This window comes from Corythoichthys intestinalis, chromosome 16 (assembly GCF_030265065.1).
Source record: "Corythoichthys intestinalis isolate RoL2023-P3 chromosome 16, ASM3026506v1, whole genome shotgun sequence".
Taxonomy (NCBI): domain Eukaryota; kingdom Metazoa; phylum Chordata; class Actinopteri; order Syngnathiformes; family Syngnathidae; genus Corythoichthys; species Corythoichthys intestinalis.
Window position 1 is genome coordinate 24,365,959 of NC_080410.1, and position 22,269 is coordinate 24,388,227.

Consider the following 22,269-nt stretch of genomic DNA (forward strand, 5'->3'; position numbering starts at 1 on the left):
TTAAAGATAATCCAACAACAATTTGCCTTTCAGACCCTGCGTATTGGTCAGCTTTCTTTCTGAATGAAAAGAAAAAAGAAGTCCTGTGCTAAAGAGAAAAGCAATCCCAATGACAAAGATTTTAACATGTATTTTACAAATGAAATGCCGCAATGATTTTTTTTTCTTATGAACGGTTTTCAAAAGCTTTATTGGTGGATTTTCTCAAGTTAAAGCGCCACACAGAAATTAATAAATTTTATTGTGTAAGCAGGATTTGTGTATTATTCTTATTATTTAATTACAGGTGTTTTAGCTCATTTCAAATTTATTTTATTTTATTGGGCTATTTTTATTATGTGTTTATATTTTCCAAATGTGATGTAGTATTCATTTATATTGTATATTTTATGTTGTATAACTTTAGTTCCTATGTGAATATTAGTTCCTACTTGTTTTGTTGTGGTAGGAGGGTTTTGTATTGAACATGGGGCCGTGTTGGTTATTATTATAACAGAAAAGACAGCAGTAAATCAACAAAGACAAGTCAAATGTGCCCCGATCTACCACTCAAGAGATCTTATGGACTCAAAAAGTGGGTTAAGATTGTATATTAGTTTGAAAATAGACCGGATCCACTGTATTTTTACAAGAGTGACTTCCGGTCTGCCCGATCCTAGCTACCAGTAGTAGTATTGATGCAGGAGGGTCGCGTCTCGCGTCAAATAATAAACTCTGCCGTTCTTTTCGCGTGCATCGTGTTGAGCCGCTTCTGGGAAGCGTCTAACCCGCGGCCGCACTGCGACTGGTGTGCATTGGCTGATTGACTTTAACGCCCGCGTTTCACTGCGTTCTCGCGGCGGCCATGTTGTCGCGCCGTTGATGTTTCTGGGTTATACTGTCGTACCGTGTTGGTCCTCATTATAGTAGAGAACACAGAGTAAATATAATCTACATAAAGAAACTGTAACCCGATCGACTCACAGCCTCGAAAAGTAAGGGTTATATTACGTCAGAAACTCGTTCGGTACGCCTCCGTTCCGAACCGAGCACCACGTACCGAAACGGTTCAATACAAATACATGTACTGTTACACCTTTATAATTATGCTATATTATGATTGCCTAATGAAATTCTTATGGTGCCACTGTCAAATAAAGTGTTACCAAATACCATAACAAGCAATTAATGAAACAACTGGAAGAGTAACTGAAGAAATAATGAGCACAGAACATGAATTTTGATTGTTATTTACATCTGTAGCGCTGCAATGCATGCTAGGAGGCATGTTGGACAAAAACAGTGTTGACAGCAGAGGTTGACCGTCTCTCCCAAGGGAGCAGTGATGGCCAAATGAAGCTTCTTGAAGCAATGAATGGTGGTTCATTTGGTCTTATGACAGTCGTATGATGCCGCTGTCAAATAAAGTGTTACCAGTTAATATCTTTTGGTGTAAATATCCCATAATACAGTGTGGACAGCTGCAGTTTATAGTCTAGTGCGGCTGATGTATGAACAAATGCCATTTGGCAGCTTATAGTCAATTGCGTCTTGTAGTGCGAAAATTACGGTAATTGAAAACACAACAAAGACAAGATGTTTAAGTTACAAGCCATTAGCCACATTTCATGACAAAATGACACGATACCATATTTAGCGATTGGCAAAGTCTGCCACCATTCAATTTCGGTCTGACTCAAGGGTCGTCAATAAGTTTAATATGATATGTTTACATTTACCACAATCAGCAGAAATTTAACTAAAGCAATTCAAAAAATATAAAACAATTTTGACATGTTTGATAATTTTGCTGCAGAAACCTTTCAGACTTTTGAATTTATTATTTTTTTTAAATGGCATATCTAAAAGGATGATGTTGATCGATGTTTTGTGTCTCCATGACTTTGATCTGATAGTTGCTTAACCAATCTATATACCAATCCAGGAGTATCGGTACACGTGGCCAAGTTCAATGATTTGTCGCAAAACACAAAAGTCTAGTAAAAATGTGTATTTTTATTATGCAGCCCCTGACAAAGGTCAAAAACAAAATATAACGGACAAGTGCTGGCGAGGGCTGACTGTATTATTGTTGTATGTCGTGTAATAAAAGAATAATAATATGTGTGTAAATGTGTGCACACAAGATGACGAGCGTAAATACACACTTGCATTCCAACACGGAACGGCAACTGCACATGTGTTGCTTGTAGTTTTTTCATCCCAACACAAGCAATTCACACTTACATAAACAGAAAAATCTGCAATATTCCATCTTTGCTGGATTCTGTGACAAAGGCTCAAACATGATGATGAATACTGCAAAGATGCAGCATCTCTGTGTGAACGGAGCTAATAAATGTTTTTCATTGTCTGAGCCTAAGTGTTATGTGTGAGGGAAAAGCAACAAATTCTTTCAGTGCCATTGACGATGACAGACGTCAAATCATGTGGCTCTTTTCATTTTTCTGCTGCGAATTTGAATTAGTTCGTCACAAGCAGACTTCCAATCTATTTGAACTTGGAAGGATGGCAGCAAATGAAAAAATCAATTCGCTGACAGCCCTTTCAGTTCATATGGATTGGACTTCTATCGCCGTCAATGGCAGACAATGAGTTAAAGTGATCCCAAATGTGCTTAGTGTGGACTTGTATGTCCTGCACACGGACCAACATGTCAATAATTTGACAGGAATGTTCCTAATATGGACCATAATTTTACCAAGCATAAAATGTTCCTATTGTGGACAGTGGGCACATGAATATGTTTACATCCGATCACTATGGCAACAAAAGAAAAAAAATGACTGTGGTGACAACGTTGTGATGGGACTGAAAGTCCAGCCATGATTCTTGAATGCGTTTTTCCCCAAAAGGTGATAAAACCACAGGAGATTTTTAAAGAGCAAGAGGGAATAAGTGAACAGAACACACACGCGAGGTACGGAAAAACGACTTTTTAGATGATCATTTCACGGGACATGAGAAAACTCATAAAAATGAGAGGAAATTAGGTATTAAAGTCATCAAACCACTATAAACGCTCCAACTTTACCATTTTCTGTTGTTTCAGAGAACGCAAACACACAAGGTCTTGTGATGTTGACTTCTTTGGTCACACTTTTCCCATCTTGTCATTTGCTGTGACGTCACCACATCACACACGTTTGGCTTTTGTCATCATTGGAATAACTACTTGTTGACGTAGTGTCAATATATTGTATGGGACACTCAATCGGAAATTAGGGCCCTCGTCTCCGCTTTACCGCATCCCAACCCGGGACGTCCCGCTCAGACTGTCAGGCAGACGAGCCGAGAAGAGTCCGCCCTGCCCGCCATGCAGCATCGAGCTTCGGACAAAAGACTCGCCCGGTTCCCCCTGCGTCCCTCCTGTCGGTGCTGCGTTCAAATGTCGTCTGACTTCGCAATATTTGGCAACAAAAGCTTCAAAACACAAAGTTGCCCTCGGTGCGTTTAGGTAAACTGCTGTTAATCGGCTTAGGAATCAAGTTCGGCTAGGTGGCGGCGCGCCCCGGACGGACGCACTCCCACCGCTACCTCCATCTCGTCCCCCCGCACAGGCATAACACAACACGACGCGGCGTTCCACTTACGTGCAGCTCCGACGAGTAGGGAGGTATTCCAACAAGGCAGAAGGCAACTCCATTCATTGGGCGGCGGAGACTGTCGGACCGCGGCCAAGAAAGAGGGTCTACGTTACGTTCGCGGGGGTCTTGGTCACAACTCGGAGAGTGTTCAACTCGTTATCCCGCTTCCTTCTTGGATACCCCCCACCTCCTCCACCGCTACTTCTACTACTACTTCCCCGCGACTGTGCGTCTCTCAGGGCAAGCTGCCCCCACCATTCCCTCCCGCCACTCCTTCCTCTTCTTCTTCTACTACTTTTTTCCTATGCTTGTTTGCCGAATCTATCAAGGCGGCGGTAAACAATCCAGAATTTCACCGGAAGTACATAGATCCGCCATTCAAAGTAATGCAATGCTGCCGAAAATAGTTCTTTTCTCAGTTTAATTTGTTCGGTGACCATGGTTCACTTACGTCATTCATTTTGTCCAGTCATCCTCAGAACAATTAACTTTTTTCTTTCAAATTCTAACCCTTTTTAGGGGAAGTGATTATTGTTTGGTGGTAAAAATGAATTTCCCGCCGCATGAAGACAACATGTGGACGTCACATTTTGACGTACCCACAATGTTAACATTTGGTTTTATATATTTTAGTACTAATATATGTATTTTAAAAATAATATTTCTATGAATAAATAAAATTATAAATAACATTTTAATTGAAAAAAACAAACAAAATTTATCAGATTAAAACAAACACTGCGGTTATGACCCTAATTACACACACACAAGTATTTGATACACTGCCGATTTTGCTGGTTTTCCCACTTGCAAGCCATGTAGAGGTCTGTAATTTGTATCATAAGTTCTCTTCAACTGTGAGGGACGGAATCTAATACAAAAATCCAGAAAATCACATTGTATAATTTTTAAATAATAAATTTGGATTTAACTGCATGAAATAAGTATTTAATACATTACCAACTAGTAAATATTTCGGCTCTTAGTTCTTTTTTAAGAACCCCTCCTGTTCTCCACTCATTACCGGAAGTAACTGCACCTGTTTGAACTTGTTACCTGTATAAAAGACACCTGTTCACATGCTCAAACAAACAAACTCCAACCTCTCCACAATGGCCAAGACCAAAGAGCTGTGTAAGGACATCAGGGATAAAATAATAGACCTGCACAAGGCTGGGATGGGCTACAGGAAAATAAGCAAGCAGCTTGGTGAGAAGGTAACAACTGTTGGAGCGATTATTAGAAAATGGAAGAAGTTCAAGTTGATGGTCAATCTGCCTCGTTCTGGGGCTCCATGGAAGATCTCACCTCGTGGGGCATCACTGATCATGAGGCAGGTGAGGGATCAGCCCAGAACTTCACGGCAGGACCTGGTCAATGACCTGAAGAGAGCTGGAACCACAGTCTCGAAGAAAACCATCGGAAACACATTACGCCGTCATGGATTAAAATCCTACAGCGCACGCAAGGTCCCGCTGCTGAAGCCAGTGCATGTCCAGACACGTCTGAAGTTTGCCACTGACCATCTGGATGATCCAGAGGAGCAATGGGAGAAGGTCATGTGGTCGGATGAGACCAAAATTGAACGTTTTGGTCTAAACTCGGCTTGTTGTGTTTGGAGGAAAAAGAAGGATGAGTACAACCCCAAGAACACCATCCCAACCGTGAAACATGGAGGAGGAAACATCATTTTTTGGGGTTGCTTCTCTGCCAAGGGTACAGGACGACTGCACCGAATTGAGGGGAGGATGGATGGGGCTGTGTATCGCCAGACCTTGGCTGACAACCTCCTTCCTTCAGTGAGAGCCCTGAAGATGGGTCGTGGCTGGGTCTTCCAGCATGACAACGATTCAAAGCACACAGCCAGGGCAACTAAAAAGTGGCTCCGTAAGAAGCATCTTAAGGTCCTGGAGTGGCCTAGCCAGTCACCAGATCTGAACCCGATAGAAAATCTATGGAGGGAGCTGAAAGTCCGTGTTGCCCGGCAGCAGCCCCGAAACCTGAAGGCTCTGGAGAAGATCTGCATGGAGGAGTGGGCCAAAATCCCTGCTGCAGTGTGTGCAAACCTTGTCAAGGACTACAGGAAACGTTTGGTATCTGTAATAGCAAACAAAGGTTCCTGTACCAAATATTAGGTTCGATTTTTGTGATGTATCAAATACTTATTTCATGCAATTAAATGCAAATTTCTTATTTAAAAATCATACAACGCGATTTTCTGTTTTTTCGTATTAGATTCCGTCCCTCACAGTTGAAGAGAACTTATGATACAAATTACAGACCTCTACATGCTTTGCAAGGGGGAAAACCAGCAAAATCGGCAGTGTATCAAATACTTGTTCTCCCCACTGTACATGTGGTATATACAGTAACAGGTGGTGGCAATAACTAAATCACACTTGCAGCCAGTTAAAATGGATTCAAGTTGACTCAACCTCTGTCCTGTGTCCTTTTGTGTACTACATTGAGCATGGAGAAAAGAAAGAAGACCAAAGAACTATCTGAAGACTTGAGAAGCAAAATTGTGAGGAAGCATGGGCAATCTCAAGGCTACAAGTCCATCTCCAAAGACCTGAGTGTTCCTGTGTCTACCGTATGTAGTGTCATCAATAAGTGTAAAGCCCATGGCACTGTGGGTAACCTCCCTAGATGTGGACGGAGAAGAAACATTGACAAGAGATTTCAGCGAAAGATTGTGCGGATGGTGGATAAAGAACCTCGACTAACATCCAAACAAGTTCAAGCTGTCCTTCAGTCCGAGGGTACAACAGTGTCAAGCCGTACTATCCGTCGGTGTCTAAATGAAAAGGGACTCTATGGAAGGATACCCAGGAAGACCCCACTTCTGACCCAGAGACATAAAAAAGCCAGGTTGGAGTATGGCAAAACTTACCCGAGAAAGCCAAAAACCTTTTGGAAGAATGTTCTCTGGTCAGATGAGACAAAAGCAGAGATTTTTGGGAAAAGGCATCAACATAGAGTTTACAGGGGAAAAAACCGAGGCTTCCAAAGAAAAGAACACTGTCCCTGCAGTCAAACATGGAGGAGGTTCCCTGATGTTTGGGGGTTGCTTTGCTGCCTCTGGCACTGGGCTCCTTGACCGTGTGCATGTCGGTATGAAGTCTGAAGACTACCAACAAATTTTGCAGCATAATGTAGGGCCCAGTGTGAGAAAGCTGGGTCTCCCTCACAGGTCATGGGTCTTCCAGCAGGACAAAGAACCCAAACATACTTCAAAAAGCACTGGAAAATGCTTTGAGAGAAAGCACTGGAGACTTCTAAAGTGGCCAGCAATGAGTCCAGACCTGAATCCAATTGGACACCTGTGGAGAGATATGAAAATGGCAGTTTGGAGAAGGCACCCTTAAAATCTCAGAGACCTGGAGCAGTTGGCCAAAGAAGAATGGTCTAAAATTCCAGCAGAGCATTGTAAGAAACTCATTGATGGATACCGGAAGTGGTTGTTCGCAGTTATTTTGTCTAAAAGTTGTGCTACCAAGTATTAGGCTGAGGGTGCCAATACTTTTGTCCGGCCCATTTTGGGAGTTTTGTCTAAAATGATAACGATTTTTTTCCCCGATTCTCTTTTGTGTTTTTTCTTTGCGAGGAAAGTAAATGAAGATATTACTACCAAAGCATTTGTAATTGCAATCATTTTCTGGGAGAAATTGAGCATTATCTGACAGAATTGCAGGGGTGCCGATACTTTTGGCCAGCTGTGTATAAATATCTTTTAATGATTTCATACTACAGTATTTAACTCTTTGCTTGCTATTGATAACAAAAGACGTCAAATTCATTTAAACTGAGAGGACTGGGTTAAATGCTCATATTTCAGGAACATTGACTGTGTAAGATATCCAATCCATTTTGACTTGGAGGGCTGGAAGCCTCTGCCAGTCAAAATGGACTGTAAGTCTAGCGCTGGTAATGACAGCCCATGAGCTAAATGGGTGCCCGATAACGGGTTAACCTTGCTCATCAACAGGAAGATGAGCCTGCTGCCAAAAGACGTCACGTACAACATCGACTGTCATCCGTCACGCTTTTCAAAGAAAGTGAGAGCAAATTAGAAGGGGACTACATCAGAGGCTCCAAGATGGAGGCCCATGTGGCTGCCATTACTCTACTGGGACCACTTCAAAGAGCAGTCCTACTTCCAGTACTGGAATGAGTTTGTAAAAAATGTGTTGCACTTAAAAAATAATTAAAAAGTTGACCTAAATACAAGTTTGAAGACTGAATGCCCATTTATATCCTTAAAAAGTCAAATATAACTGAACTGTTTTTAGGGATACTTTCACTTAGCACTAAAGCGAGTCAGCGTTTCGTTAGCGGTACACGCCCCACATGTTGACAATCTCTGGGCTAAGCAACAAAGCTTGTGTTGTCTCAAAACTTTTGCACAACGCTGTTTGTGTGGCTAAGTCGTTGACACATAGCCTGAGGCTTGCATTGCAATTTAAATGTAACCCCAGTATGACGTCGATGTGAGGCGACACTTCCTGGGTGTCAGAATGCCCTCGAGGGGGGCGGTCCCCCCGCCCCCAACAATTCAGAGACGCCAAGGGGGCCGTTACGTAATCCCACGCTCAGCCTGACGCTGTAAACAAGCAGCAGAACGTTTAGCATACGCTTGACCGCACTGGCGAGTGTCATTGCTCATTCAATTTCCAAATAAAATCTATTTTGGATTAGGGAAAAAAAACAATAAATAATTGAATTCACTGGCTCCCTTGGACGTCCGATCAATTTGAACTGGAAGGAATCAAAATGGATTAGACATTAGAATGAAATTCAAGTATTTTGATTTAATAAAAAAAAATAAAAAAAAAAAAAAGAAGAAAATGCCAATTTGTTGACGTCACTTCAACCCTGTATATGAGCAATGTATTTGAAACAAGATTACAGTGACATTAAATTGAAATAAAAATGCAAATATTAAAAGAAGATATTAGACTTATTTAAAAAAAAAAAAAAAAAAAAGTGTACATCATCATTCGATAAAGTAGTGGGAAAAACATTAGATTGTTACAATTTTCAAAAATAATGATAAAATGTAGTAATGGAAAAACATCAGGTGTCATTTAATTAATTAGAAATTACTTTTGATTTACTTAATTTAGTAATAACAGTTTAACCTTGCTTTAAAGTTTTAAAGCAAAGTTCGCAGCGAACAGAGATATTTTTGTCATCTTTACTGGACAAAAATGTGACATAATAGCTGTGTTTCCAGTGTGCAAATGCAGCCGTTTTTGTAGTATATCTCCTGCCTATTTCATTGCATCCTGGCGACGTAGCAAGGCTATGTTGTTTTGGCCGCAAACTCCCAGCGCTCATGGCTCACGCATCATGGTAATACACGTGACCTGGTTTTTTTTTCCATCCCCGATTAGAAAATGTGACATGTGATGTCACTCCCATGACTACAGTATTCTTCATTCTGCATACATTAGGGGACAAAAACAAAATAGTAACGCACAGGCATCAAGGAAATTAATCAAATGACTGATTTAGAAAAATGAACACGTTAGATTGCTCTTTACTGAAAGAAAGTAATCAGATTATAGTTACGCATTACTCACATAACGCGTTACTGACAACACTGCTTTTCTATTACCGTTAAATACACAAGCTTGACGCTAACTTAACGGGAGCTATTTTTTTCACCGGAGATTTGGCTGGCTCTGGCAGTGTTCAACGCAAGCTGCAACAAACGGCAGTAACTTTGTCATACCGCAAAATATGAAAACGATTGAAACCATTTCTCACCAAATAGAATATGCTGGCAAATGCATTCATATTAAAAAAAAAAAAAAAATGGGAGTTAGATCTCTCCTCGTCCAGAAAACGTGAATTTGTGCTTAGGACAAGATCATCTGTCGCAATTAGCGATCTTTGACGCTCTCTTTTTTTTTCCTCCCCTGCATTCAAACTTGTTTCCCTCTCAGCGGCTGTGATTAAACCTCAATGAAGTTGTTCTCCTAGCTAAGCCTTGCCTATCATTCGTCTTTGTAAGTTTTTAGTAACTTTGTGTATTGAATTTGAAAGTAAAATGTGTGCTTTGTTTTTGGCGAACTTTTTCATGTAGCTAAACTGTTGACGCTACTCACACGTGGAAAAATACAATTGTGCAACGTTTTAACTGTATTCATTTGGTATATTTCAGTTACCACGATTTGAGAGATCAATAAATTGAAGAAAAGTACGCCTTGTGTTTGGAGTGTTTGTTTTTGGGTTTGCTGGAATAGCGTCACTGACACACGCAGCATCAAACAGGGGAAGGGGTAAGCGCTGCCGCGCCAAGCCACTTCTGGCTGCATTTTTGACACATGAAAAATAACGAATACGTACTACTGTATGACGGAAAATTTTAGTGGTTTTGTAACCGCGACGTTTTCATAGCATGGTAAACCGTGAAGGTAACCGACACATGCCTACCCCCTCCCCTTAAAAATTTTCTCGTCGGATCTACACGATTCACGTAGGTCATCCTTTTTTACTTCAAAACGGCGAATTTCGCCGAAAGGTGAGAGATTTTCATGCCTCATTTAAGCATCCTAAGAAGTTGGTAGTGTTATGTCCCAACCGTCCCTATGCAAACCTACGCCCTTGAGCTAGTAGTGTAAAATAAAAGTTTCCACTGAACCTCCACAATATTCCTTTGACCGCTTAATTGCCGTTCCAAACCCCCCCCCCCCCCCCCTTCTCTTGTCATAATGTAGATGAAGTGTTAAGAATGTGCCCTGTAATAATTGACCCCAGATTTGATTCCCACGGCTGCAACACAGCCAAACGTAGTTGAGAAGTTGCAGACAGCAAGAATTGTAAATTCCCCACACTGATTGCCATAGGGTGGGTCTGCTAGGGGGTACAACAACTGTCAAACAGCTGATCGGTGACATGAAACATCTTCACAACAATCAAGGGGACATCCATTTCGTAATTTTTTAGTCTCCAAAGACACGTTTTCAGCGTGTCATCGTGACGTTGTCGTCATGAAAAAAGTGTTCGTTGACAAAATATTTTCGTTGTCATCATCGTTGACGAAAACGACACTGATGTCTTAAGATAATTACTAAAATATAAAAAGACTGTAGCGTATGCTTTAAACTAGGGCTGTCATATTATCGCGTTAACGGGCGGTAATTAATTTTTTAAATTAATCACGTTAAAATATTTGACACAATTAACGCACATGACCCGCTCCAACAGATTAAAATGTACAGTACAGTGTAATGTCCGTTTGTTACTTGTTTTTTGGTATTTGGCGCCCTCTGCTGGTGCTTGGGTCCAACTGATTTTATGGGTTAATACTAAGGGTGTAACGGTACATGTATTTGTATTGAACCGTTCCGGTACATGGTCCTCGGTTCGGTACGGGGGCGTACCGAACGAGTTTCTGATGTAATGTAAAGTGCTGTCAAATGTAGCACGTTAACGGGCAGTAATTAATTTTTTGAATTAATCACGTTAAAATATTTGACGCATTTAACGCAAGCGCGGAATGCCCGCTCATGCTTCGAACCCATAATCCCACCTTTACGTCCCACGGACGGCTTCTAAGGGCGTAACATAAAACGAGCCACGCACACAAGTTGCAAGTGGACACAAATTTATTCACCCAAGTCGAACTCGCAATGAACAAAATATAAAAAATGCAGAAGAAGCTGGCTTCAGCGTAAGCCCAGGCCAAAACAACAAACAAAATGAAACTACACTTGAACCCCACCCGCTAAGTAAACCCTAAACGTAAAAAAGAAATAACAGTACAGCCACTACCCTGGTTTCTACACTAAACAAAATGGGTTGAACGAAAACGGCAGTTTACCTCTACTGCTGCGGTGCTCTTATTTACAGTGGTGAACAAAAACGATCCAATAACGAATTAACACAATATACCTCACCGAAAAAGCGGGAGTGTAACAAAATAGCGATCAAATGTACAGGTGAATGAATAGCGAGCAAACAGCTCGCGAGGAGGTACGCTGCACGTATGCTGTCAAATGCGAAGTTGCCAACTCTGGGTGTTGACTGTAAAATGACGAGCGGTCAGATGACTTTTGTTAACGCTGCCTTTATTTGGTTAACAAGACTCAGGCACAATACAACACACACGCGGGTATGCAAGCTCAAACAACGGCCTAATAGTATTAACCAGAGCCGTATTACCATGTATCGGATTAGCTGCCGTAAAGCAAGTGTCGTTATTGCCGCAAATGTAAACAAAGCGCTGCATAATGGATACATGTCAGACAGCGGCTAGTTCGGGTGGCCTGTCAGCGGTGGTGACGTCGTCTGCCCGTCCGGCGTCAATCAGAGTACGCCACGTTGGGAGGGGAGGCAGCCTGCTGGCGGACGCGGCAATCAGATGACTGACAGTCTCAAAAAAGATAACAATTAAATGGCCAGGGCCGTCGCACCACTCAGAAGTGCAGTGAGTAGCGTGGGTAACGGTTAAATGTTAACATGGAAGATGGTTGGCCCTCTGGGTGGGGAATTCGAATTAAAAAACAATATAGATGGAACAACTCTTCACTTCAGTGTTGCAACTGTTCAATTTTGCACATCAGATATTTATTTTAAAGAAAAACTCTTAGCCAAAGTTATTTTTATTTTGTTTTTCAAAATATCTACATTTCAGAATATTGTATTTTCTATTTTTGAGCAGAATTCTAGCTTTGTGTAAGCTAATGTTCCTATTGTTGAAAGCACAAAAGTGTGTAATAAACAACTAGGACATTTATATTTTGCATTTTGTTTTCTTACTGTACCGAAAATGAACCGAACCGTGACCTCAAAACCGAGGTACGTACCGAATCAAGATTGTTGTGTACCGTTACACCCCTAGTTAGTATCATGAGTGAGCATGGTGTAATTATTGACATCAACAATGGCGAGCGTGTAGTTTATTTTTTGATTGAAAATTTTACAAATTTTAATAAAACGAACTCATTAAGAGGGGTTTTAATATACAATTTCTATAACTTGTACTAACATTTATCTTTTAAGAACTACAAGTCTTTCTATCCATGGATCGCTTTAAGAGAATGTTAATAATGTTAATGCCATCTGGTTGATTTAATGTTATAATAGACAAATACAGTACTTATGTACCGTATGTTGAATGTATATATCCGTCTTGTGTCTTATCTTTCCATTCCAACAATAATTTACAGAAAAATATGGCATATTTTGTAGATGGTTTGAATTGCGATTAATTACTATTAATTTTTAAGCTGTAATTAACTTGATTAAAATTTTTGATCGTTTGACAGCCCTACTTTAAACTCTTCCTACCGTTTCATTTTTCTGAAGTATTTGAATAAATTCCATTTTAGAGCGCCTCGTTGTCTGCTGTGAGTGCCCGCATGCCATGGTGAGAAAGGCAGAAGCACGAAAGGTTCAAATATGGCCTGTTACTCCATTTGAGTTGTATTGTACAGCTGTCAACTTTGCCAAAATAAAAAAGATTTAGTAAGTGACATTTCGGGATGTTCCGGTGTTCCTATAAATACAATCTGTTGCTATAAATACAGATTTATCCCAGAAAACCTCCCCATTCATCTCGCCTTTCTGGTGAGAATGAAAATAAACTCAAGGGTTAGTCATCCTTCCAGTAGCAACGCCACTTGAACGCCGCCCGCACCTTTCACAGCTCCGCTTCCTGTCCGTTCCGTGCCGTCACATCCTGCGGCGATGAGACAATGAAAGCGTTTGTCTGGGAGGCACATTCGGGAAGAGGTTTTGCTCTTTATCGCCAAAAAGATTTACATGTCATGGCCTTGCCGCGCCGGTCGGCATATCAAAACTAATCGCTTCAGCAGCATCAAAATAACTGAGGCGGTATGGATGACGCGTACTGGAAAATAGATGCAGGCATGTTATGTCTGGAAAAATGGGCTTGAACAAGGTTGGAAATAAAACTAGGAGTGGCATTTTGAAAGACTTTAGCTCAGTGAGACTCTAACCAAATATATACGCAAGGGCCCAACATTTGATTTTGACTTTCGGCAGATGGGTCAGGCAATTTGACATAAAAAAACAACAACAAAAAAAACATATATACTGCATATATCCGGTGGGGCAAAAAAGTATTTAGTCAACCACCAATTGTGCAAGTTCTCCTACTTGAAAAGATTAGAGAGGCCTGTAATTGTCAACATGGGTAAACTTCAACCATGAGAGACAGAATGTGGAAAAAAAAATCAGAAAATCACATTGTTTGATTTTTAAAGAATTTATTTCCAAATTAGAGTGAAAAAAAAACCTACAAACAAGCAAGATTTCTGGCTGTCAAAGAGGTCTAACTTCTTCTAACGAGGTCTTACGAGGCTCCACTTGTTACCTGTATTAATGGCACCTGTTTTAACTGATTATCGGTATAAAAGACACCTGTCCACAATCTCAGTCAGTCACACTTCAAACTCCACCATGGCCAAGACCAAAGAGCTGTCGAAGGACACCAGAGACAAAACTGTAGACCTGCACCAGGCCGGGAAGACTGGATCTGCAATAGGTAAAAGGCTTGGTGTAAAGAAATCAACTGTGGGAGCAATTATTAGAAAATGGAAGACATACAAGACCACTGATAATCAACCTCGATCTGGGGCTCCATGCAAGATCTCACCACGTTGCGTCAAAATGATGAGCAAAAATCCCAGAACCACACGGGTGGACCTAGTGATTGACCTACAGAGACAGAGAGCTGGGACCACAGTAACAAAGGCTACTATCAGTAACACAATGCGCCGCCAAGGACTCAAATCCTGCACTGCCAGACTTGTCCCCCTACTGAAGAAAGTACATGTTCAGGCCCGTCTGCGGTTCGCTAGGGAGCATTTGGATGATCCAGAAGAGGACTGGGAGAACGTGTTATGGTCAGATCAAACCAAAATAGAACTTTTTGGTAGAAACACAGGTTCTCGTGTTTGGAGGAGAAAGAATACTGAATTGCATCTGAAGAACACTATACCCACTGTGAAGCATGGGGGTGGAAACATTATGCTTTGGGGCTGTTTTTCTGCAAAGGGACCAGGACGACTGATCTGTGTAAAGGAGAGAATGAATGGTGCCATGTATCGAGAGATTTTGCATGAAAACCTCCTTCCATCAGCAAGGGCATTGAAGATGAGACGTGGCTGGGTCTTTCAGCATGACAATGACAGGGCAACAAAGGAGTGGCTTTGTAAGAAGCATTTCAAGGTCCTGGAGTGGCCTAGCCAGTCTCCAGATCTCAACCCCATAGTAAATCTGTGGAGGGAGTTGAAAGTCCGTGTTCCCCAACGACAGCCCCAAAACATCACTGCTCTAGAGGAGATCTGCATGGAGGAATGGCCCAAAATACCAGCAACAGTGTGTGAAAAGCTTGTGAAGAGTTACAGAAAACGTTTGGCCTCCGTTATTGCCAACAAAGGGTACATAACAAAGTATTGAGATGAACTTTTGGTATTGACCCAATACTTATTTGCCACCATGATTTGCAAATAAATTGTTTAAAAATCAAACAATGTGATTTTCTGTTTTTTTTTTTTTCCCCACATTCTGTCTCTCATGGTTGAGGTTTACCATTGTTGACAATTACCGGCCTCTAATAGTTACAAGTGGGAGAACTTGCACAATTTGTGGTTGACTAAATACTTATTCGCCCCGCTGTAAATATGCAGTCAATATTGAGAAACAGTTAAAACTGAAAAAACGTTGTTTTTTTTAATAACTTTCTGTAAAATGTTAATATTAAATGCAATTTCTTTTGAGAAATAAATTAGGACACCCCCACATTTAATCCTACTTAAAATGGCTAAAATCAAACACAAGTGTATCACATCAGGTGCACATGATTAGAACATCACTACCCAGTGTTTTGAAGGAGGCTTGCCTTATTTAAACCTCACACTTAGTTTGGTGTGCCCCTGACTGTTGAAGTGAGAGAAAACACCATGGTGAGATCAAGGAAGGTGTCTGGGGCCTTCAGAAAAAAGATTGTAGAGGCTTATGACTGGTAAGGGATTTCAAATGAAGTAAATGACTGCAAATTAAAATGGACATTTGACTTCTAATGCAGTTAATTAATGGGAGTGAACGAATTTAAGTTTTAGGATTTTCATGGGGAGCTAGAACTGATTATTGGCATTTCAAAATACGGTATTGCATTGAGGGAATTCAATTTGCTTTTTAAGTAAATTGCGGTATGAACTTGGCAACAGAACAACAGTATAGGCTAGTGCTGCAACGATTAACTCGAGTATTCGATTGGGAAAAAAATATTCGATTAAAATTTGTTGCTTCAAGTATTTGTTTAATTGAAGTTGCGTTGTAATATCTATTTTTAAAGTGTTTGTATTTAGTTTTATTGATTAGGGTGGATACACTGCCCTCTGGTCTACTTCTTTTCACATGGCAGAATCCAACTGCTCCCTGTTAAGACCAACGTAAGGTAAGTTTTTGTTTGAGCAAATGTTTTTTAATGCATTCATAATTTAGTTTATAGGTATATTTATGTGGGAATATGTGTCTGAACCATTTGTTAAGAGCATTAAAAAAAAAAAAAAACTTTAGCATTTTATAGCATTTAAGCTAGCAAACTTTTTCTATGTAAATTAGCCAATTGTTCTTTTGTTGTACATATATCCTCATTTAAAAAAAAAAAAAATTATACCCTTTGAGGCTCAGCTCAGATATTTTAATTTTCATGTTCCTTATCCGATTACTTGATTATTCAAACTAAATAGTCCATTGATTAATCGACTACTAAAATATTCGATAGCTGCAGCCCTAGTATAGGCTATATTGATTTATTGAACTTTAATGTGCAATTTTGTTTGAATCCTGATTTATGGTTCTTGTTTATTTTTCTTACATTTGAGCGCAGTGTTGATATTCAAATTCTGCATACTTTTACAGTGGTTGACAATGTGCTTATTGACTATTTTGGAATTCTCTGCTACCGTTGTTTAATGTTGATTGTGATGGTCTTATTCTGCTCGGTTGTAGTGTTATGTGGTTAAATTTAAAAAATGTGTGCATTCAAAAAGACCTCATCAGACTGACATCAAAATTTAAAAAAAAAAAAAAAAAGAGCACACACTCTGCTCTCTTACGGCAAAGTTATGCGTCTCTGTTCTCCAAGAGATAAACTGCATTCCACTGAAGACAAGTGGATGTAGTTACAATTTGAGCCACGCGAGGGCGCAATGCAGACAACATATGTTTATCCACTCAATGCCAAACTAGGGCCATTTAGAACACTACAGCGATGAATAACAACTAGCAGATAATAAAGTTCAAAATATGAGCCAAATAAAAAGTGAATGACTATAATATGAAAACATGTAAATTAGAAATTTTAAATTATGTAGAAAAATGTTAACAATAAAAAATAAAACTTAAAAAAAATGAGAACTCATTTAGCAATATTCAATAAATAATAATCAAATAAAAATTTGAAAAATGGCTGCTAATTACACACATTCTTTGCTGCCAACACAGGTTAACCTCCACCCCCACCACGTCACTCTAGTCTTTCACACACGCACACACATTCACTTCCACACTATTGTATAGTGAGCTCCAAAGTAGTAGTGGTCCCAGGCTGAACTGAAGCAGGAGCTGTTTACTTCCTGGAGAGACGGCTGTCCTACTTTTCATCCCGGGACAATCTGCCTATTGTGCGTGCCTGCAGGCATCCACCACATTGGCCTTTGCCTGCATATTAAGAACGCGGATGCCGTACTGCACTTCACACGCTATACGCACGCCACGCACTCTGCAATTTTGTGGTACCTTGATTCATGAGCTGATTCTGTTCTATAACCAAGTTGACAACATAACTTGTGTAGCAAATACATTTGCCCATTTGAAATCAATTGAAATGCCTACTCTCTTATTTCTACAGAAAAGAAATGAAAACATACTCCTTAAGAATACAAATTACTGGCTGCCAATGATGGTCATAGACGTCCAATCTATTTTGACTGGGAAGGGCAATGTCTATGGCAGCTAATAACCAGAAAGCAGTAATTCCAAAGTTCAGTCGTACCGCTACACTTAAAGTGGGACTCGGCGTGAATGAGTTGTGTCCCAATACTTTTGTCCACATCCAAATATTCTGACCTGCTTAAAAAGCAGCAAGACATTCCAAAGATGAGAGGCTTTGAGAGTTGATAATGGAGGGTGTGGGGGTCCCGGGGTGGTCAGATTAGACCACCTGTTCCACCATGAGGCACATAAATGCATTCATTCTTCTGCTTTATCCTGCCTTCTCGCACACTTGTTCTCATTCCCTCTCACTCACTCGGACATTTGCAACTCATTAGGAGTGTCTCCACCAGTGTTGGGAATAACGCCGTTATATAACGGCGTCATTTTTTTCAGTAACGGGGTAGTCTAACTACCGTAATTTTCGGACTATAAGCCGCTACTTTTTCCCTTCATTTTAATACCTGTGGCTTATAGTCCAGTGCGGTTTATTTGTTGATTTTTTTTTTAGGTAACACTTTATTTGACAGCGGTGTCATAAGACTGTCATAAGATCATCAAAATTATGACATGACACTATCATGGACATTACTGAATGCTTATGTCATTAAGTGTCATCTGGCAAATTATGTTACTAACTCAATTTTTGTCCATCTTGGATCTTTTGCATCCATTCAAAAGTGAGATCATTTGCTGGATAACACTTAAATGAAATCTGTTATAAGCATTCATGAATGCTCAGGACAGAGACATGTCATAATTATGATTGTGTAATTCGGCTCGAGCGTTTACGTCACAGCAGCACAGGATCATGCGAGATTTGCGACAACGCAGCCATTTCGGAAGCACGTCTGCATCACGGGACATTTAAACTTAACGGCAAATACAATTCAACTACGAGTGCCAAAGATGGAAAAAAGTAAGGAAAACTTGCCAGTTCGATACCGAGACAAACTTGTTACCACGGCGAAGGACAGATATGTGAGGAATTTTAAGGATGTGAACAATGTTGTCCCTTACGAGCAAGCCGAACACAAATGGAATAAAGATGTTGACAAGCTTCCACCACTACGCGAAATGGACATCATACTGTATTTAGTGTTTGGTGTAAGTTACTACACTCATCAGCAATTCCGAAACTACAAATCGCTAGAAAGCTACGAACAGTTTTGCTGCGGATGGGTGCAGGATCTGCACATTATGACCATAGCAAACGGCAACGCCATCTTTCTAGCAAAGGTAGGCAATATGTGTTTACATTAGTCTGTGACCACGGATGTACAAATTTTTTGTTGCAGAAAATGTAGACTGTGTACAAATTCTTTGCCACTCTCTCACGTCAAAATATTACAGCTTTTTCATTTAGCAACGACAGGAATTATGTCTTATGAAGACAATGCACATGTATGCATGCTAGTTGTTTAGCTGTAGCTATAGCTAACAACAGTCCGACTTAGGGCATAAAGTTGCCGAAATTTGCGAAAACAAACTAAATTAACTTACCGGAGTGGAAGTGCATAGAGCAAACTCTGTGTGTAACTAGAGAATCAAACGTTATGCCCTTCCTTCTGATCGAGGCCACCCATGCCATTCTTCGACGTTTGGTAAGTTCAGATATGACCTTTCCCTCGCCTTTTCTCCATGTAGGGATCCGGAAGAAACTCAATGGTGTTCCGTCGAGCTGTACATTCTTCTTTCTATTTGATCGGTTGTTGCAATTCTTTACCGCACAATAATTTCCAACCATTTTTAAAGAGCGACCTGTGTTGAAATGCCTCACTGTTTATGTTTCCCGCTTCCATAATGGCGATAGCGGCGGAAACCTCGCGAGTGCCACGTCATACGCTCGAGCCTAATGACAGTCTTATGGCACCACTGTCAAATAAAGTGTTAGCAAATACCATAACTAGCAATTGATGAAACAATTGGAACAGTAACTGAAGAAATATGTAGCACAGAACATGATTTTTGATTGTTATTTACATCTGTAGCGCTGCAATGCATGCTAAGAGGCATGTCAACAGCAGGTGGCAGCAGAGGTTGACTGTCCCCCCCAAGGGAGCAGTGATGGCCAAATGAAGCTTCTTGAAGCAATAAAGCTTTGCACTAATTGGTTCAAAGTTTAATGATGGTTCATTTGGTCTTATGACAGTCGGTCGTATGATGCCGCTGTCAAATAAGGTTGTACCGGTTAACTTTTGGTGTAAATATCCCATGATACAGTGAGGACAGCTGCTGCTTATAGTCCAGTGTGGCTTATCTGTGAACAAATGCCGTTTTCGTGCCAAATTTGGTGGGGTGCGGCTTATAGTTAGGTGCGCCTCATAGTGCGAAAATTAGGGTCATTATTTTTTCCGCCGTTTCAACGCCGTTACCGTTACTGACGATCAAAAGCGGTGCGTTACTTACTCTGAATAAATTGAAGAAACTACCAGCCGTAGTCTACTCTACTCTGTTTATTTGTCATCTAAGACTTGGGGTGCGTTCAGGTTCGAGAATAGCGCACGTGTTTTGTTTTGTGCTTTTTCTTAGGAAAGATATACCACACAGGACGTGCTGGCACTCTGTTTCTTTAATAGCACATATAACTTCAACATTAACACAAACGTATGGCTCTCGGCAGGCCGTGTCTCCAACTCACTCCCGCATCATATGAGCAAAACAATATTGGCGCCGTGTGCACTTTAGGGTGCCTCGGATAATTCTGTTCCTGCTCATTCAATTAGGCAATGCTTTCCAGAGCTTGCTAACGTTTCTGTTTTTGCTACACCTGAATGCTAGCCTCGTTCCCATCCCCCACTGTCGGCCAGCAAGAATGCTGCTTCCATCTTGAGGACGGCAGACGCTTTGAGTGTGACGGGAGGAGTAGGGGGACGAGGCTACCTGAATGCACCACCTGAATAAATGCGATGGAAGCGACTGTGATTGGCTGAGAGTTAGTCATGTGTCATGGTAAGCCAATCAGAGCCGTTGTTTTCCCACACAAACCGGAACAGAGAGTGCGGCAAACACACACGCAAAGCAAATGCAGAGGGATATGATGGCAGAGCATTCAGAGGAAAATTTGTCCTTTACGAGGTGGAGATATAAACACTATTTCAAGTAAAAATACTTGAAGTACAGTAGGCAATGTCTACTTGACCACTTGTCTCAGGTTGTGAGAGTTAGATTTAATTGATTAAACTCATTTTATATTAGGAGTGGGAACCTTTTGGTACCTCACAATACGATACGATTTGCGATACAAAGCTCACGATAACGATGATCTGACGATATGGTGATACAACGATTATCGATACATTGGCCAGGAAATCATTGTAGGATAATCTACAAATGACTAATAAACAGAAAAGCAAGCTTCTGCTGTGAATTGGAATGAGTTTATCACTAGTAGACGTCCAATCCATTTGAACTGGGAGGGTGGCAGCGAATGAACATTCGTTCATTCGCTGCCATCCCTCCCACTTCAAACTGATTGAACGTCTATGGGCAGTAGTGGCAGCCAAAGCCAGGCAATGAGGTAATTTTGGGCCATTTAAGGTCATTTACCTGTTCATTTTCAGTTACTTCCGATTGATTTTGGGGTATTTTATGCGTCTCTTCCTGTGTATTTTGAGTTACAGAACAGGAAGTGACCTGGGAATCACCCAGATGAATAGGCAGTGACTCAAACTCAACAGAAAATGACATGTAAATGCCCTAAAATGAACAGCAAGTGACCTGTAAATGCACTGAAAATCAGACAGAATGACTTTGAATGCTCTGGTTTCGAATGAACGAATGTTCCCAGTCTAAACGGATTGGGCGTCGAGCGCTGTCAATGCAGCCTTAGAGCTAACTGAGACACTATTATGGTGGAAGATTTTGGTAGCAACTTGTCGGTTCATTTTTATTTTTTTAGACATTGACACCTTTTTAAAACGATATATCGATTCTTGGCAGGAGCATATCGATAACCTTTTGGGATACGAAGTATCACGATATATCACCATTTCGATATTTTGTCACACCCCTACTTTATATTGTTTACTACTGATTGTTATTTTATTATATTGTTTACTGTTTATTTTTGTTGCACTTCAAGTGTAGGATAAATCTGTTGCTGGTGAGGTGCAATAAATATTACAAGGTTCTATAACACAACTACCTGTCTGTTCTTCTCTATTCAACTGACTCGAATACTGCTCAGAAAAATTCAAATTCTTTGACATACAACAACTTCTTTTTAAAGTAACAGAAATAATTACTTTCCCTGGTAACTAGTTACTTTTACTATAGAGCACTTCAGTTACTAACTCAGTTACTTTTTGGAAGAAGTAGTGAGTAACTATAACTAATTACTTTTTTAATGTAACATGCCCAACACCGGTCTCCCACATTGCATGCTCTCCACTTACTGCATGTGAAATTCTTCAATGAGCAAACAATATAGTTACTTGCGCACCTACCCCCAAGTGTGCGCTAAATTCCCTCCCCTCGGCCGCAGGATTATGGCCACACACAAATAATCTTTACACCCCAAATGTCTGTGAATTTTAAAAAAAAAAAAAAAGACTGACATGACTGAAACATTTTGCACTTGAAAATGCATGTCTACAAATACTTACTCTGTTGACGTTCTTGGCCTAGCCATGATAGTTATAGCAATTTAGATATTTGATGAATTGTTACTTTTACTTCTCTATGAACTGATGTCAATTTGAAG

General features: G+C 40.5%; 1 protein-coding gene across 2 annotated transcripts in view; it reads right to left on the reverse strand.

Moving 5' to 3' along the window:
• The window catches only part of arhgap23a (Rho GTPase activating protein 23a), a 120,080-nt gene that overhangs the window by 75,137 nt on the left and 22,674 nt on the right, over positions 1–22,269 (reverse strand). Inside the window, exon 1 of one of the 2 annotated variants that reach the window (XM_057817846.1) lies at positions 3,594–3,799. The exons of the other annotated variant lie outside the window; for it this stretch is intronic. Coding sequence (XP_057673829.1) covers positions 3,594–3,650 — 57 coding nt within the window. The 5' untranslated portion in view covers positions 3,651–3,799. Of the gene's footprint in view, positions 1–3,593; positions 3,800–22,269 lie in introns of those variants that run through there. 2 annotated transcript variants of the gene reach the window in all.